The sequence below is a fragment of the Gambusia affinis genome, linkage group LG12 (genome assembly GCF_019740435.1).
Source record: "Gambusia affinis linkage group LG12, SWU_Gaff_1.0, whole genome shotgun sequence".
Lineage (NCBI taxonomy): Eukaryota > Metazoa > Chordata > Actinopteri > Cyprinodontiformes > Poeciliidae > Gambusia > Gambusia affinis.
Genome location: NC_057879.1, coordinates 9,995,008 through 10,012,154, shown reverse-complemented (window position 1 = coordinate 10,012,154; position 17,147 = coordinate 9,995,008). Strand labels below are relative to the sequence as shown.

General features: G+C 39.4%; 2 protein-coding genes and 1 non-coding gene across 4 annotated transcripts; all 3 read left to right on the top strand.

Annotated features, from left to right (window-relative positions):
- Window positions 1–116: 116 nt before the first annotated feature.
- On the top strand, window positions 117–5,386 carry pdca (phosducin a). Of its 2 annotated transcripts, none has more exons than XM_044134140.1 (7): window positions 117–172; window positions 1,257–1,355; window positions 2,870–2,927; window positions 3,207–3,343; window positions 3,627–3,846; window positions 3,942–4,054; window positions 4,919–5,344. In XM_044134140.1, the coding sequence occupies exons 3-7, from the start codon at window positions 2,882–2,884 to the stop codon at window positions 5,105–5,107; spliced, it is 705 nt and encodes a 234-aa protein (XP_043990075.1). In that variant the 5' UTR covers window positions 117–172; window positions 1,257–1,355; window positions 2,870–2,881; the 3' UTR covers window positions 5,108–5,344. The 2 variants fall into 2 exon arrangements, with proteins under 2 accessions (XP_043990075.1, XP_043990074.1); XM_044134139.1 differs by having other exon boundaries at window positions 123–299; window positions 4,919–5,386.
- On the top strand, window positions 630–703 carry trnan-guu. The gene has a single exon. It is a non-coding gene; the product is annotated as a tRNA-Asn (tRNA).
- A 273-nt stretch (window positions 5,387–5,659) lies between the features above and the next one.
- LOC122841112 (kinesin-associated protein 3-like) lies at window positions 5,660–16,966 on the top strand. Its single transcript, XM_044134138.1, has 20 exons — window positions 5,660–5,836; window positions 7,589–7,720; window positions 8,091–8,248; window positions 8,376–8,437; window positions 8,574–8,715; window positions 9,316–9,415; window positions 9,510–9,634; window positions 9,762–9,860; window positions 10,475–10,653; window positions 11,806–11,968; window positions 12,049–12,149; window positions 12,237–12,345; window positions 12,443–12,555; window positions 12,664–12,829; window positions 13,363–13,488; window positions 13,857–13,955; window positions 14,075–14,160; window positions 14,677–14,833; window positions 14,941–15,025; window positions 15,615–16,966. The coding sequence occupies exons 1-20, from the start codon at window positions 5,808–5,810 to the stop codon at window positions 15,715–15,717; spliced, it is 2,334 nt and encodes a 777-aa protein (XP_043990073.1). The 5' UTR covers window positions 5,660–5,807; the 3' UTR covers window positions 15,718–16,966.
- The last annotated feature ends 181 nt before the right edge of the window (window positions 16,967–17,147 follow it).

Sequence of the window (17,147 nt, the reverse complement as noted above, 5' to 3'; positions counted from 1 at the left end):
GATAGTATGGTAAAAGAGACACAAAAATTGTGATAGCAGAGGATGGTTTCGATCCATCGACCTCTGGGTTATGGGCCCAGCACGCTTCCGCTGCGCCACTCTGCTGCGCGCTTTCCGTTGAAGCCATGTCTTATTTCTAACCACAGCAGCTTTATCGATTTGTCATTTTGTTGTACGTTTACAAGTATTTTTTTCAATACACATTTTATCTTATTTTGTTAAAATCTATCACTTTTTCGTTTACTTTGAAGTGAAGAAGCAATGGTGTTCTTGGCGTGATGACGTTAGCTTGCTAGCAGGTGAGACACACAAGCTAACACTAGTTTAGTTGAGTACGGATACATGAAGCTTCCCCAATGCCTCGCTTTATATCTGCGACGCCGCATTTCTTGTTGGTTTTGGCTAGTTAATTGTGAATTGTTTGATTTATTAACTTTTTTCAATTAAGTAAACGCCTATTTCACGTTAGACAGTGGCTCTGTATCTGCAAGGTGCTATTGTCCGGTGACGCTAAAAGTGTTGTCTACTAATCAATGTCAGTTGCGAAAAATATACAAAAATATAAACATGTAAACGCCTCGTCTGGATTCTAGTGTTCAATTATGACTAATAGCGGAGCATGTGCAGTTGTCTCTGTGGCGCAATCGGTTAGCGCGTTCGGCTGTTAACCGAAAGGTTGGTGGTTCGAGCCCACCCAGGGACGCAGAGTTTTTTTATTTTGTGTTTACCATTCAGCCAGTAGATATAACTTTTCTTGTGTCTGTCAAGACAATTGGCAATTTTCAACAATTCAATACCTATTAATATTAAAGATTATTATTACTTTCTTGTTTCTTGACCACACATGGGGCAAAATCGACTTGTGAATGATTAGATAGAGATCAACATCTTTATTTGAAGAAGACACACGTTTGTCTGTCAAAGACTTCAGCTAAAGTTTGTCCCCTCACTCTTTGTCAAAGTCCACACAGTTTGTTTGAAAACCTTCCAAAATGACTAAATTAAAACAACTCTGCAAAGTAGATTGGTCTAAAACTATTCAACACCCTCTATCAATGATCACAGATGCTTAATAGCCATTGCTTTTCCAGATGTCAGTATTTTACTTTTTAATCGGGGTTAGATAATGAATCCATAAAACTGCACCTGTATTATACCTAATCATATTACAACTGTACGTTAAAGTGACAGGGATGATGAAGATGACGGGGAAGAGAAAGCTTAGTCACTCATCTCTGTCCCCACCCTCTCACCAGCTTGTTGTCCTCCTCACTCCTGCTTGTTGGCTGACCAGTAAATACTTGGACTGTGAGGACAAAAGAAACTGACTCAACAGACTGAGACCAATAAAAAAAGTAAGTCATATTAGAACTGTATTCCTGTTTTAAAAATTGAGCTGCAGGTTTTGTTTTAAACTGTTAGAACCGGCACTTATATTCATAACTTTATATTCAGCAAAAAAAACAAACAAAAAAAAAAACGTCACTTTCGTTAAATTTCTTTGCAGGGTTTATTTTGCCATCAAGCTGTTGTGCATCAGTTATTTTGTGCATAGAAGAAATGTTTCTTTTTTCAGTTGCACGTGATAAAATGCATATATATTGTTTTGTTCAGAATATCTCAAAGAAAAATCATTGATTTGTTATTTGATTTACTGGTTAGCTCAATGTTAAATCAGACCAATCATTTAAAAGCTGTGTTGCATAGACAACATCCTTCAAACTAATGGGCTTTACTCAGGTTTTCTGACCGGTGCAGATTAGGACTCAGTAGTCATCAACAGCTCAGCTGAATCAGCATCTTTTTATGTGTCTTCTTTTGTGCATGTGAAGGGTTTCAGTTTTGAATGGGTGGAACATCAGTACTGACTATACAGTCAGTTTAAAAAAAATAATAATAATGTTACTGATGCAGATTATTTTGGCATGTTTACAAATAAAGAGCATGTGCAGGGAAGAATTTTAATGTGACGTTTAGTCATTAAAGAGGCATAAAAACTATGCAGTCTCTTAAATTAGTCAATATTTTGTGAGCAGGAAGAACTCACACTGTTTCAAATGTGCTTCTTAAATGAACTCAAAACTGGCACAAAAACAAGGACAATCTAATTGAATAAAATACTTCTGTCTCTGGTTTCTAATGGACTCATTCGAGGTCGCAGCAACACAACAAATTGATCTTCATATGACAATACAAACACACGTCATAGCACATACACGCACATGCATAAGCAGATGTCCTCAGAATGTGTGCATGTCATACTGGTAATCTCAGTCTAATCTGATAAGCATACCTCAGCCTGGTTCATGGTAACTGCTTGTGACAACAGAATGTCTGATTGCATTGGTTTGTGTATCATGCACACTCTGACAGAAGAAATACATTATGTTTTCAAGGTTGATTGTTAGCTATACTTTATTATAGGGTTAAGGTTAGGGTTAGGGTTAAAGCTACTCGCCCTAACCTTATTTTAGCTTATGTTATTGCTTGATTTGCATAGACATACTGGTGGAAATTTGATTAAAAACATTAAATATGAATGATCATAACAGTAGATAGAAAATAACAAAATTTCATAACAGGATTAATCATCAAGCCCAGCTTCTATTTTGCCGATTTAAGCAAAATCTGCAAAATTTTGCAATACGCAGCTGAAGTGGAACATCATTCTGTTTATACATAAATTGAGAAAAAAAAGGAATCAAACATGGGAAAATACAATAAAAATCAGTTTCAATAATTAATACATTGACAGCAAATAGTCTTATTTATATTTTGTTGCTTGTGTTTGTGTTTAATCTTTGTGAAGTGGTTAGCATGTGGTACGGACCAGGTTTTTAATCCACATTATTTGTTGTGTTCATTGTAGGCCACTTGAAGGATGTCGTCTCTCCAAGAAGAAGAAGAGCTACCTGCAAATCACACAGGTCAGAGGAATATCAAATAAGTGCTAAAGACCTGCACAGCTATGCATGAAAAAATAACTCCAGTAATGCTTGAATTTTGCAGTAGCTTTTTCTATGTCTATTTACACTTCCCACTTTGATACAGGGAATTGTATCAAAGTGGGAATGAGCTTTGAAATAAGCCCTGAAATTTGAACTCCAAAGTAAAGTCTGTGCATATCCTAAGAAGTGAAAATATTTTAGGTTTTTCTTGTCTGTTTGAAATCATGCTTGTGGATCTATGTATTTGCATGCCTCCAGGCCCAAAAGGTGTAATCAACGACTGGCGGAGATACAAACTGGACAGTGTGGATCAGACGGTCCCTCAAAAAAAGCGGGAGCTGCTGAGACAGATGTCTAATCCTCGAGACGATGACAAAGAGAGGCAGAACAGAAAGGTATTCCACTAAGCCAAGGGTCCCCAAAGTCAGTCCTCGAGGGCCGGCCTCCTGCATACTTTAGTTCTCTCCCTGGTTTATCGGACCTGGATCAAATGGCGGCTCATTAGAAGGCCTAAGAAGAACATTGACATGCTGAAAAGGTTGTTGGTGCCACAAGGGAGAGAACTAAAACATGCAGGATGCCGGCCCTCGAGGACCGACTTTGGGGACCCCTCTGCTAAGCCTCAAATGCTCACATCGAATGAATTGCATTGCGAATGATATATGTCTTCATCTTCAGATGAGTGCGCAGGAGTACGAGCTGATCCAAGAGGAGGATGAGCATTGCCTGAAGCGCTACAGGAAACAGTGCATGCAGGAAATGCACGAGCGCCTCAGCTTTGGTCCGAAGTTTGAATGTGTCCATGAGCTAGAGAGTGGAGAAGCCTTCCTGGAGGTGATAGAGAAGGAGCATCGTTTGACCCTGGTTGTGGTCCACATCTACCAGCATGGTGTCAAAGGTTAGCGTTTTCATGAAGCTCATTAGAACAATGTTTACTCTATCAGCATAGCGTCTATGAAATCCAACCACACACGGTTGTGTGTCTTTTGGCAGGCTGTGAGCAGATGAACTCCTGTCTGGACTGTCTGTCTTCCGAGTACCCCACTGTCAAGTTCTGTCGCATTGACGCCGTGGCAACAGGTGCTGCAGAACGCTTCTCTTCTGAGGTCAGTGCACTGATTTAAAAAAAAAATCAAATAGTACTAAGAAAAATATCTTACATTTGTTAAATAACATCCAAATGGAAAGTAGCACTAGCTAAAACTGACGTTTCATGCTGAGTCCAAATCTGTCCCCTTGACATTTTTAAATTTTGTCCAAGTTACAACAAAGTTCAATGTAGTTTATTTGGGATTTTCTAAGATAGCCCAACACATTGTTTGCCGTGTTTGTAAAGTGGAGTCATGCTTTACATATAAAAATCAAAACAGAGATCTGTATTCAGATATTTTATGTCTCTACTACCTTTCACATCTACAGATTGAAAATTCTAGCTGTTTCTGTTTCTAAAGCATCTTGGACTCATTGATATTGGACAGAAAGCATTCTGTAAACATAAATTTTATCAACTGGAGTAAGGTCTGGACTTTGACTGGGCCATTCTAGTGCATCAGCATGATTTGATGTAAATCAGTCATTTGTAGTTTTTAGTGTATGTTTGGGATTGTTGTCTTGCTGATGGTGTGTTCAGTGTAATGTGTAGTGTTTGTTTTTCTACCACCTATAGTCCTTTTGTATGTTCACCAAAACATTTTATTTTAGTTTCAGGCCTTTACTAGAATATCTGCAGTAATTTTGTGATTATTAAGATAAATCTGAAAACAACTGGTTGTATGTAGGAATATCATGTCAAAAAGTGACCTGAATACAAATGTTTACCATACTGTTGAAGTTATTATTGGAAGAAAATGTTGAAAATAATCCATCCATTTCCAATTACAGTTCTCTCACCAACAAGCTATGATATGTTGATAAACCATAAATATTTAAATCTGTTGACCCTCTTTGCAAATTCTTGTTTGTGTATCCAGGTTCTCCCCACTCTGCTGGTTTACAAGGCTGGTGAATTACTGGGAAATTTCTTGGCCATCACCAAAAACTTCAATGAGGAGTTCTTTGCGACAGATGTGGAAGGATTTCTCAATGAATATGGCCTCCTACCTGAAAAGGAGTTCAGCGCATGTGCTGCTGATGAAGATGAAGCAGGGGAAGTGGAGTAAAGGAGGAAATAAAAGCAAATCCTGTTAAAGCAGAAGAAGGGAAGCGGGTGGAACGGAAACCTGAGAAAGAGAATAAGCAAAAAGAGGAGAATACAGGAGTGTAGAGGGGAAGAAAATCAGAGCTGAGGAATAAAGTATAAATATGTCAAACACACAATAGTAAATATCCAGCAGCACCCTGCAAAATCTGACTGAATTTAGAAGCAGCTAGATGTAAACTTGAGGGTGTGAGGAATATAAAAATCCTATACTTATACTACAATAAAAAGATTTTCAGTTCTTTTTGCCTGTGTGGTAGTTTTTTTTTCTAGTTGCGACTACAGATTCGAACAAGAAATAACTGATATTTGTCACCTTCAAAAAGATAAAAGATATAAAAGATAAAAGACGAGAAAATACGTTAAACGTTTATTTAACCCTATTTATTAACTGCAATTTGGCATTTTAAGATAAAGGACTTTGAGTCGATTCATTCCTGTTTTATTCAGCACTCCTGCTATGCTGCCTCCTACGCAGTAGGTGGCAGTATCGTTTCTTCAACGTCAAATTTAAACAGAAGAAGACGAACGTATTTTCTCTGTTGACAGCGGTATCAGTGGGCAGCGGTCGAATTGATGAAGTCGTGATTTATTAGGGAATATATCAAATGTGATCAAACTATTACAATAATTAAAAACGTAAAACCATAAAGTGGGGGAAAATGCAGGATGACGCGCGGTACCTCAAACGGTAAGTAGCAGTAGAACTCAAAACTGACTGATTTTAATCGTTTGTTTTTTTTATGTCAACATAACGTCATTAATATTATGTTTTCTTCGGAGATATAGCAACTTTAACTACCGATTAAGTGTACCTGAAAACGGCTGGTTTTGTGTGAAGGTTTTTTTTTTTCTTAGTTTTGCTTTGTTGTCTGCTTGGTTACGTTTCCGTGCATTTTACGGATAGCTGTTGTAATTTAATCATTGTTGTCAGTCGGCATACATTAAATCCATCTTTTTAGGGACGCATATGAAACATGTTTTACCAAGTATGATTTCTGTTTCCACAGCGTTTCCCTTCATTAAAACCTCGTCTGTGCTAGCGCTGCTGGTCAGCCAATGTAAAACATGAGCTTTTCCGTTCAAATTAGTTCAATGATCGGCTTTATATAATCTACGATATAAACACCAGCTCTGTAAAAGCCTTTTGAAAATACCATCCAGTGATATCGTGTAATGCAGTTTTAATATAATTTTGTAAACCGGTCTGAAATTGAGGAAATGCCTGGTCAATTAAATCTGGGTCAGAGCTAAGCTAGCTAAAAGCTTCAGTGAAAAAACGGCTAACTGAAAAGCTAATAAATTGTGTCTATGTGTACTAACGTCATAATTAATTCATGCACTGAGTTCAGCTAATTGTTAATATATAGCTCTAATGTTTTGTCATTTAGCCATCCATCCATTGTATGCTGCTGTCTGGGTGTGTCTCCCTGTGGGAGCTGAGATGGTCTTGGCTGACGAATAAAAATAAAACATTACTTTAGGCAGATTCTTAGAGAACATGATATTAAATATTAAATGATCGATCTATGTATACGTGTATAGAAGAAAGATGTAAGTAAACACTTAAGAAGGGAGGGGAAAAGCAGATTTTCATGTGATTAATGGACACATCCAAAATCTTTAATAGAGTTCATCATCATGTTAATTAAAGTGCGAACAGAATGGATTCATTTATCTGATCCAAAAATGAATTGCTTCATTTATCTGATTCAAACTTTACCACTTACGTTGGGGAGTTTTTTGTGTCTACTGGTGTCATACGAAGATGAATATTTGTGTGTGTGTTATAGTATTTTTTTTTTAAATGTGTATATCTCTGTTAAAGTAATATTTGCAAGACACGCTCCACGTGAAAACATGGTACGGGACCCTTATTGAACATTAGGGACGTTTTCCCACAGTAAATGAAGTGGCATTTATTGGATTTTGTTCAACCGGAAAGTAAATCTGTTGTGGAGATTAATTAAAGGACCTGGACTGACGTGACTGTGTAAATGTGTACTGAAATAATATTTCATTGAAGCATCCTTTGAAACAAAAACAAACTGGTGACTATATCTCCAGTGATCATTGGGGGACATACAAAGAAACACAACCTACAACCACACACTCACACCTTGGGGCAATTTAGAGAGGCCAACTAACCCAACAATCATGATTTGTGGGAGGAAGCTGCATGAAGAAAACATGGAAACTATGCAGAAAGAAGGCAGATCCAAACCCTGGATCTTGCTGCTGCATGGCAACAGAGCCATCAACTCTGTTGCCTGAGATAAACAAAAATGTTATAAATAAATATCATTATTGCTTTCTTTGCAGCTAGCAAGGTTATCATAACGTAAACTAACTGTTCTGTTTAATTTTAAGTTTAATATCTTATGTCTGTAAACTGATTTCACAATGTTTAAAACCTGAGTTGTTTGGTCATTATCACCCACAGTAAAGTGACTGCAGGCAGTTTGGATGTCCACCCCACAGAGAAGGCCCTGGTGGTCCACTATGAGGTGGAAGCATCCATTCTGGGAGAAGACGGAGGTCCGATGCTGGGGGAACGCAAGGAGGGACAGAAAATGTGAGAGAGCGTCTGGTTTTCATCATAACAGCCCGTTATTGATGACTCTTTGCTGTCTTATTTGGTGTTGTGAGATGTGTTCAATTGAAAATGATCAGTAAGGATCTTGCAGGGCATTTTCTCGTTTTTGCTCACACTTCACACAACAGCTAATTGTTGAATTTTACATATACCGGAAGTCATTTGGCCATTTTAATTCCTCCAGAGAAAATTCAAACGGTCCAAAATAGAACTTAGCTGGTCCGAGCTTAAAGAAAACTGGAAAATCAGCACATGCCAATAAAAGCCTAAGATCAAAAGACTCTTTATATAAATGTTTACTTCAGTCTTTTCTCTGCCAACCTCCACTTTCTGCTCTTTTCCCCTCCAGTGTCCGTGTGAAAAGCCTCTCTCCCACTACAGATGTGGCAGCTTTGGCCAGAAAAGTGGTGGAGGAGTGTAAGCTCATCCCCGTCTCCCGTTTGCCCCAGGTGGAGCAGCTGCTCTACTACCTGCAGAACAGGAAATCCTCCCCAGTGGAGGGGAAGGGTGAGATGGACACTACTACTCTCCTCCTGCTCTGGGGATGAATTTATGCATCTGTTTCAGTGTTGCACTGAATGACACTGTTATTAGATATAGTTGGGGTTCTCACATTTTTTCCCCCTCTCCTCAGTGGAGAAGAAAGAGAAAAGAGCAGTGAAGCCCAAAGATCTGACACCGTTTGAAGGAATGGAGGTATAACAACATTAACGTTTACTAAATGTGGCAGTGCTTCTAGATATTATTGCGCTCTAGAAGAGTTGTTTTTCAATGTTTTGTTATAAAACTTTCTAAGTCTGTCGGCTTCTCTTCTCTTATTATTTGTGTCTAGTTGAACGAGGAAGCCACTATAACCAGAATAGAAGAGTATGTTGAGCTGCTCTATGAAGGCATCCCAGAGAAGATCAGAGGTTCTGCTCTGATTTTGCAGCTCGCCCGCAACCCCGACAACCTGGAGGAGCTGTTACACAACGGTACATTATCATCCTACCAAACCGTTGCTATGGAGACATGGTTACCCGAGGATGTCCCCCTTTAGCTTCATGTTATTTTTATTTTATTTTTTTTCCCTTCCCCCCCGTACCATCTTGCTCACAGTTCGAGTCAGACTTACTATAAATTCCTGTTGATTTGGGTTGATTTATTCAAGCTGCTGTTTTCCTGAATGATATTTTCTCTTGCCTTTCCCATGTTGAGTTGCTAAGGGAAATGGGCTGTTGTGTCATATTAATACCACAAGAAAACAGAAAAACGTTGATTACTGATTAGATATTTCTAATCATTCTGATCAAAAGATGAAGTTAATAACAAATTGTGAACATCTTTCTTTTGTGCTTATTTTAGAGAAATTATTACGGATGCTCATAATTGTTACACCCATGCTTTTATTAAAAACAATATTTTTCTTCCTGAATCGAATAAATGTACTAAAGTTAAGTCCCAAATTTAAAATATTAATTTTTTTTCTTACTTGGAGTTTCCATAATTGTGCTGCAGGTGCTCCCCCTTTTCTGTTTTTTTGTGGTTGAGAACAACAGGTTGTTTAGCATGAACATGGCCTTGTATCGCTACAGAAGCAGCTCTGGGCGCTCTGGCCCGAGTTCTGAGGGAGGACTGGAAGCAGAGCGTCGACTTGGCAACCATCATCATTTACATCTTCTTCTGCTTCTCCAGGTAACCCCGAACCCAAACCTAGACATTTTCCTTGTGCACGTCCGACATCGCTGTTTGACCTCATTATTTATTATTATTGCATCTTGTGCTGCAGTTTCTCTCAGTTTCACGCCGTGGTGAGTCACTATAAAATCGGGGCGTTGTGTATGAGCGTGGTGGAACATGAGCTGAAGAGGTACGACGTGTGGCGCGAGGAGCTGCGCAAGAAAAGCAAGGCTTATATCCTTTTTTTTTTTTTTTTTTTTAAACTCTATCATTTACCTTTACAGTTTAAGCTGTCTGTCTCCTCTCTTGTGTAGTCTGTAGTGCTTACATGACACTCTTTTCCTTAACGTGGCTTTCTTACGTGAGTCAGCACCAGAAAATGGCTCTCTAAAAAGAGACCAGGACAAAGCTCTGAGGAAATACCAAGGCCTTCTGGCTAAGCAGGAGCAGCTTCTCAGAGGTTAAATAAAATTATTAAGGTCACCGTTTCCTTTTCTTTTGATGTGACAAGTGTGTTGATGTGTTGCCTTTCAAAAGTTTTCATAGGTTTTTTGTTGCTGTTGTTTTTTTTTCACATTTTGTTTTGTTCCAGCCACAAACTTCAATGCATTTGTTTACGATTTTATGTGACAGAGGAACACAAGTTTGGGTATGACTGCAAATGGAAAAGAAAAAAGATATATTTTTTAATACATAAAAACAAAAATAATGAGCAAAAAAAAAAAATCTGAATTTACATTAGCAAACCTGGCAGAGACTTGCCTCAAAAGACTTCCAGCTGCAATTGCAGGAAATGGACGCCTCTTTTGTAACATTTTTGTTTGTAAAAAGTTTGAAAACCAGTATTTCACATTCACTTTGTAAGTATGCACTGCTTTGTGTTGATCTGCCAGATGAAATTTCTAATAAATACATAAGAATTCATCCTTTTAAAGTGACAAACTGTGGAAAGGTTCACGGTGTGAATAGCTTAAAATTGATAGGAAAGGAAGCTATCTCATTCATTAGCATTTGGCCAGTTTGGTTTTTTTTTTCTTTCCCTTGCTCATTTTCTTCTTTCTCTCCGCCTGCCAGTATCTCTTTACCTGCTGCTGAATCTCGCTGAAGACACAAGGACGGAGCTGAAGATGAGGAATAAAAACATCGTGGGGCTGCTGGTTCGAGTTCTCGAGCGCGACGACGAGGAGCTGTTGGTGCTGGTGGTTTCGTTTCTGAAAAAGCTGTCCATCTTCCTGGAGAACAAGAACGACATGGTGAGCCCGGGCCTGCACTGTCGAATAGATCCGTCCTGTTCATGAAACGATGCAGATTTGCAACCTTAAACTTAGGCATGGACATTTATTGTCGTTTATCGTTAAGAATTTCTTATCTGGATGTAAATTTTTGTATTTATTGTTGTCTTAAGTTTCCGTTAATAATGTTTAAAAAAAACAAAACAAGACTGACAGTATTATTCAAAATGTTATTTTTTACTATTTTCCCCACTATTTGTTCCACAAGAGCGTCAGAAAAATATCAGTAAATTCCAAAACACATTTGAATGCAGTTTAGTGACACTAATCACACCTCTTTAGTTTAATTTAGAGCACACTTAGAAAATCCGGAGAATACTTACTTACTTATTTACTTACACTTATTTAGCAACACAGAACAGGGATTAGAACTTGGAACCCAGAAAAATTATTTTAGCAATTACTTTTTAGACTCCAATTCTCCCAACCCAGAAAAGGAATTAGACCAGAGGATACTTACTTACTTACCTACTTACCTACCAATCTATCTAGCTATCTATCTATCTATCTAGCTAGCTAGCTAGCTAGCAACCAAGCAACCCTGAATAGAAGTATCTCGTTTATTTTCTTTGGATCAACATTATTAGCTTTTTCTTCTTTTGCTCTTTCTTTATGTTTGTTATTTTGTTTGTATTTCCTTCTAAATACTTGTAAAGCACTTTGTATTGCCTTGCTGCTGAAAATGTGTTATATAAATAAAATTGCCTGTAAGTAAGTAGAGTCTTGAAGAAGCTTGTTTCAAATTAGTTTTTCAAGAACACTATTGGTGTTTGTGGCACTGTGAATGCTGTGTCATTCTGTCACAACCATACAATTGCCTAAAAATGAAATAATAAATAGTTTTCTATCATCATTTCTAAATATCACAATAACATTTGAAGTCCATATTGCTCACCCCTACCCCTTTGTCGGTTTATGAAGATTACACATTGCAGTTTGCGCGTCGTACTTAAACATGAATTTTCCAATGGTTCCCTCTTGAAATGGGTTTTTGTGATTGTTTTGCCTTTATACTGCTGTATATTTTTGATCATTTTTGCACCATATTGTTTAAAACATATCTGCAGGATTTGAATACATATTGCACTAAGCTGCTCGTGTTTATTCTTGCAGGCTGAGCTGGACACTGTGGAGCGCCTGGCGCATCTGGTTCCCTGTGAGCACGAGGATTTGCTAAACCTGACCCTCCGCTTGCTGCTCAACCTCTCTTTTGACTCGGGACTCAGAGCCAAGATGGTGGAGGTCGGGCTCTTGCCTAAACTGACGTCGCTATTGGGTAACGACCGACTCGGTCGCAGCCGTCCGCAGTGCGGTGAGCCGCGTTCAGAGTCCAAACCGTGTTCCTTCGTCACGCAGGTGATGAGAGCAATCGGCAGGTGGTGATGCGCGTCCTGTACCACGTCAGCGTGGACGACCGCTTCAAAGGCATGTTTGTTTACACCGACTGCATACCTCAGGTACAGTGGCCTCTGTTTACCTTTGAAATGACAGACTCTCTCTCCAATGAATGAGCTCAATTTCTGGGTGTGTGCGACCGGATACAGCTGATGCAGATGCTGTACGACCACGGCGGAGAGGAAATAGAGGCGGAGCTCATCTCCATCTGCATCAATTTGGCTGCCAACAAAAGGAACGCGCAGCTCATGTGTGAAGGTAAGTCGCGTTTAGCAGGAGCGTTTCATCTTCCATCTGCGGAGGCGGCTTGTGGAGGAGAGGCCCGTCCGAACCAGTGTTGTTCTGCGTTTTGAAGGAAACGGGCTGAAGATGTTGATGAAGAGAGCTCTGAAAACAAAAGACTGCCTTCTGATGAAGATGATCAGAAACATCTCCCAGCACGACGGCCCAACCAAGCCGCTGTTCATTGTAAGTTTTGGTGTACGTGGTGAGAAAAGAAATCGCCACTTCTCCCGGCTGATGGCATAAATCGTTTTGTCAAGGATCGTCTTGAGTTGGGGTGTTTTCCTTTTTCAGGATTACGTTGGCGACCTGGCGGCAGAGATCCGTACCGAGGAAGAGGAGGAGTGGGTGCTGGAGTGTCTGGGCACGCTGGCCAACCTGACCATCCCTGACCTCGACTGGGAGTTGGTGCTGAAGGAGTATAACTTGGTGCCTTTTCTCAAGGACAAACTTAAACCAGGTACTAAAAAGATGCAGGACTTGCTCTCAGCCGTTTCTATTTCTATTGATGGAAATGTGTAACTGCAAGAAAGCTTTGACTAAAGCTGCAGTCTAGCTTGTACATTTTCTTCCAACTCTTGAACACAATCCTTCGAAGGCTGCAGTTGTTGCTGTTGCTTGTGCACACTATTTCCTTCCAACTAACCTTCCACTAAAATGCTTACATCGCGCATTGGCCTTTTGTAGCTCTTTGTGAGCAGTCTGCTAGTGAAGTTAACAGGCTTACCCTATAATAGTGCAGGTCATAATATATTATTTAAACATTAACAGCCATCTTTTTTTTTTTTTTTGAATTGTCTCCAACGCAAAATTTTTGCGATCATAAAAACTAAATATCTCTGATCTGCACAACACATTAGTTAATTTTTATTTTTTTTTACAAAATTACTGAATCAAATATATATCTTTAAATAAAATGTTTCCATTTTACTTTATGGATTGATTTTGTATTGAGTTGAGAACCTCCCATGCTAACATGACTTTGTGTTTCAGGTTCGGCAGAGGACGACCTCATCCTGGAGGTGGTCATAATGATCGGAACGGTTTCCATAGACGACGCCTGCGCTGTCATGTTGGCCAAATCAGGCATCATCCCTGCCCTTATTGAGCTGCTCAATGGTAAATGCATACTCACGGAATATACTCTGAGTCACTTAGTTCTCTTCTTCTCCTCCGAACAGTGATGGTTGTGAATAATGAGAACGTTTTGATCCTTTATGATTTCTCTGCAAACTGTGGCTTTAATTAAAGCAAGAAGCGAATTAGGATGGCTGAACTTTGTTTCATGTTAATCAGATTCACTGGAACTGATGACAAGAGGAATCCAAGAAACCTATTTTTTTCAGCTAATTAAGTAAAGTAAAAAGCGTACGGCGTTCCTACCTGTGCAACTAGGTTGTTCTGGTTTACTTTTATTGTAGTTGGATTTTTTCTTTACATTACAGAAATATGCCGCTGATTCTTATGATCATGTGTTTTTGGCGCAGCACGCCAGGAGGACGATGAGTTTGTGTGTCAGATCGTCTACGTCTTCTACCAGATGGTGTTTCACCAAGCGACTCGAGACGTCATCATTAAAGACACTCGTATCCTAATGATAATTATCGACAACAAACCGAAACGCTTTGACGGGTTTTTTTCCATTTAATTTTTTGGTTTTGAGAAGATGCAGACCTTTGTTGTTTTTCTTTAACCTTTCCCGTAGAGGCTCCAGCTTACCTGATTGATCTGATGCACGACAAGAACGCAGAGATTAGGAAAGTGTGTGACAACACCCTCGACATCGTTGCAGTAAGTCGGACCTCTTCGGATGGCGACCTGCAGGCCACACCTGGTCTCCATTTGGTAGAAATTCCCAAAAAGAATTCCATATAATTTGCTAACCTTCAGAAAATCCTATAAAATGGCGAAAATTCCTTCAACGGTAAAAATCATGAACTCAACAATTGGTGGTGTGGGAAACCCACAATGGTTTGTCTCTTGGGTAGTGACACTAGCTAGCTTGACGCATACAACATGTCTTTATCAACATTGAATGATTGTAAAATGATTGAAAACTGTAAATTTAACCCCTTTTTTAACTGACAATTATTTATTTTAGCATCACGTCCAAGTACTAAACCTCTGTGTTTAGTCTGCAGTGAGTGTGTTGCGGTATTGCGTGCCTTTTATTGGCCAAAGACGACGTCTGGCCTAGGGGAATATCTTAGTTAGGAAATCTGACCCATATTTACGTGTACATCTTTAAATAAAGAAAATGCTTTGTTGATCTCCTTTAGCATTTAATATTTTTTCCTCATCCACTAGGAGTATGACGCGGAGTGGGGGTATAAGATCCAATCAGAGAAATTTCGTTTCCACAACAACCAGTGGCTGGAGATGGTCGAGAGTCGCCAGGTCGACGAGGCCGAACCGTACCTCTACGATAACGACAACGACCGGACGGATCTGTTCTACAGCGCAGGTATGCGCTTCGCAGGGAATAATGCGTGTCGAATAAGTTACTCTGCAGTAAACCGACACAACCTGCAGCTTGACTGAATCGGTTTTGCTCCTGTCGAACCTTTTCAGATGGAATTACTCCAGGAGACGGCTCGGTTAGCCCAGATTTCTTCAGCGACCTGCAGCCTCAGAATGGAGACTCGCACCATGGCGTGTGAGTTGGCAACCGCCAGGAGGGGGCGCTCTCTGCCGTCTGACAAACACGAACAGTCAGAGCAGAACATGGTCAATACGCTCCTTGTTGTAGTTATTGGTGTTTTTCATATCAGTGAGTGGAGAGCAGTGTATTCCACTGCGATGATAAAATTCAGAGTTGCCAACTTTGGATTGGAGTTTGGAGCGATTTTTGCCGAATAGACAAATTGGCTTGGGGTGAGGTCGTCAATATAAGTTTGCATTGCGTAGCTTCAGTCATCACTGATGGCTGGACGACAAAGCAGCTTGTCATTGTATGTCCAGTGTCACTGCAGGACCCCGCTCCAAAAATCAACATACATGCCAATGTTAGCATGTTTGTTGATTTGTGGATTTTTCAAATAAAGATCATTCTGCTCAAGGCTCTAATTACTACAGAAGTAGGTTCCAATTTCCTAATGGGCTTTAAAGTTCAAAACTGAATCATTTTGGGCTTCATTCGAAATCTGTTTACTTTAACCTAAATAAACAGGACGAGCTCATCCTACTTCACATCAGTCTTTCTTATGAAAACTAAAAGCTCCTTGTCGTTTATCTTTCTGCTTCAGAGACGCCGGTGATGTTTTTGACCAGGGCGGCTCGTTGACGGGACGACCAGCCACGGCGTACGGCTTCAGACCGGATGAACAGCCGTTCTATCAGTACTCATAAACTCACTCCTTCCCAACCGTCCTGCATGCTCTTCCCTTCACTGCTTCAATCCGTGTTGTCACGACGGAACTTCGTGTAGCTTTTTAGAAACTGGCATTATCTACTGTAGGGTAGGGACTAAAACATTAAGTCTGATTCTGCTTTTTATACGTTCGCCTTTTTTATTAGCTTTTTTTATTTATAAAAATATCTTCCCTTGTCTGATTGTCTTAGCAAATCATTAGCAGACAATGAACGGACACATTTTCAGGTTTGCATGTTTTTAAATATGGAATGGTATTTATTGGTACTTGAAACCTACTGAAAATAGAGGGGGTGGGGGGGAAATCAGCCTTTTTGGATTTAACATCAATTTGGCCAAAATCAAAGTTATCTTATAAGCACTAACATATGCACATATTTGACGATAACTCTTAAAACCACGTTCAGGAATTTAGTTTTTAAAAGTTCATAAACAACAGAAACTGAAAAGAAAAAAGTCAAATTTCCCCGCTGTGCTGACGCAGAAACTTAAATTATTATTTGTTTTGTACTTTTAAAGTAAAATAACTCAACTTTCCCTGACTCATTTACGTCACATGCAGATATGTGTTACATTTCACAAAAGCGAATGAAGGCTGTCACTTGAATTCCTGGAAACAAAAAGTGAAGACGTATCATTTACTGACTAATACTCAACAGCTGCAACATGCATTTGACACAGACTCTGTTTTAGTTGCATATCCAAGAATTTCAGTAAAATATCAACTGCAGGTGGATGAAAACCTGAAAATCCTAAAATGCTGCTTGTGCCAGTGCACAGCTTTGGTCTATAAGCATACCTCAAACCACAGCAGTATTGACTTTTCACTACACAGAAATGACATCCTTGTATCTGCAGAGGAGGCGGGACATATTGGTGTTCAACGGTTCACTAATGAAATCATGCTAGTTAGCCAATGCTGCATCCATCACTATAAACTCTGCGGTTGCAGCGTCCATGAGAGGAAGCAAGCCCAGTAAGTAGGCCATGAGGACGGTCTGAAACAAAACACTGTCAAAAGCTACTTCAGGCATATTTTGCACATATCGCTTGAATTCAATGCATGTTTTTGCTTTTTTTAAGAATGTGAATTGTTGTTTGGTTTTTATACTTGTTTTCTTTGTGGCTACAGAACAATTGGTGAGGTAGAAAATACTGTCTGTCACTATCACTGTCTCCCAACTGGTTCCTTAATAAAACAGACAAAGAAAGATGTGATGCATGTCACCTGCAGACTGTTTGGTCTCCTTAATATTTGTTCATTTTGCTTTGATCATGACTGAAAATGATCTAAAAACCTTGCTGCATTTTACTGGGATTTTATGTGGCAGAACAAGACAAAGTAGGACATAAATTGGAAGCAGAAGGAATTTTTTTTGTGTGTATGTGTGTGTGTGTGTTTGTGTGT

Coding starts and splice junctions, on each gene's coding strand:
- LOC122841112 (XM_044134138.1), top strand. CDS start 5,808: ATGCAGGATGACGCGCGGTACCTCAAACG. Junction 8,249..8,375: donor CTCCCCAGTGGAGGGGAAGG/GTGAGATGGACA, acceptor CCCTCTCCTCAG/TGGAGAAGAAAGAGAAAAGA. Junction 10,654..11,805: donor TGGAGAACAAGAACGACATG/GTGAGCCCGGGC, acceptor TTATTCTTGCAG/GCTGAGCTGGACACTGTGGA.
- pdca (XM_044134139.1), top strand. CDS start 2,882: ATGTCGTCTCTCCAAGAAGAAGAAGAGCTACCTGCAAATCACACAG. Junction 3,847..3,941: donor CTACCAGCATGGTGTCAAAG/GTTAGCGTTTTC, acceptor GTCTTTTGGCAG/GCTGTGAGCAGATGAACTCC. Junction 4,055..4,918: donor CAGAACGCTTCTCTTCTGAG/GTCAGTGCACTG, acceptor TTGTGTATCCAG/GTTCTCCCCACTCTGCTGGT.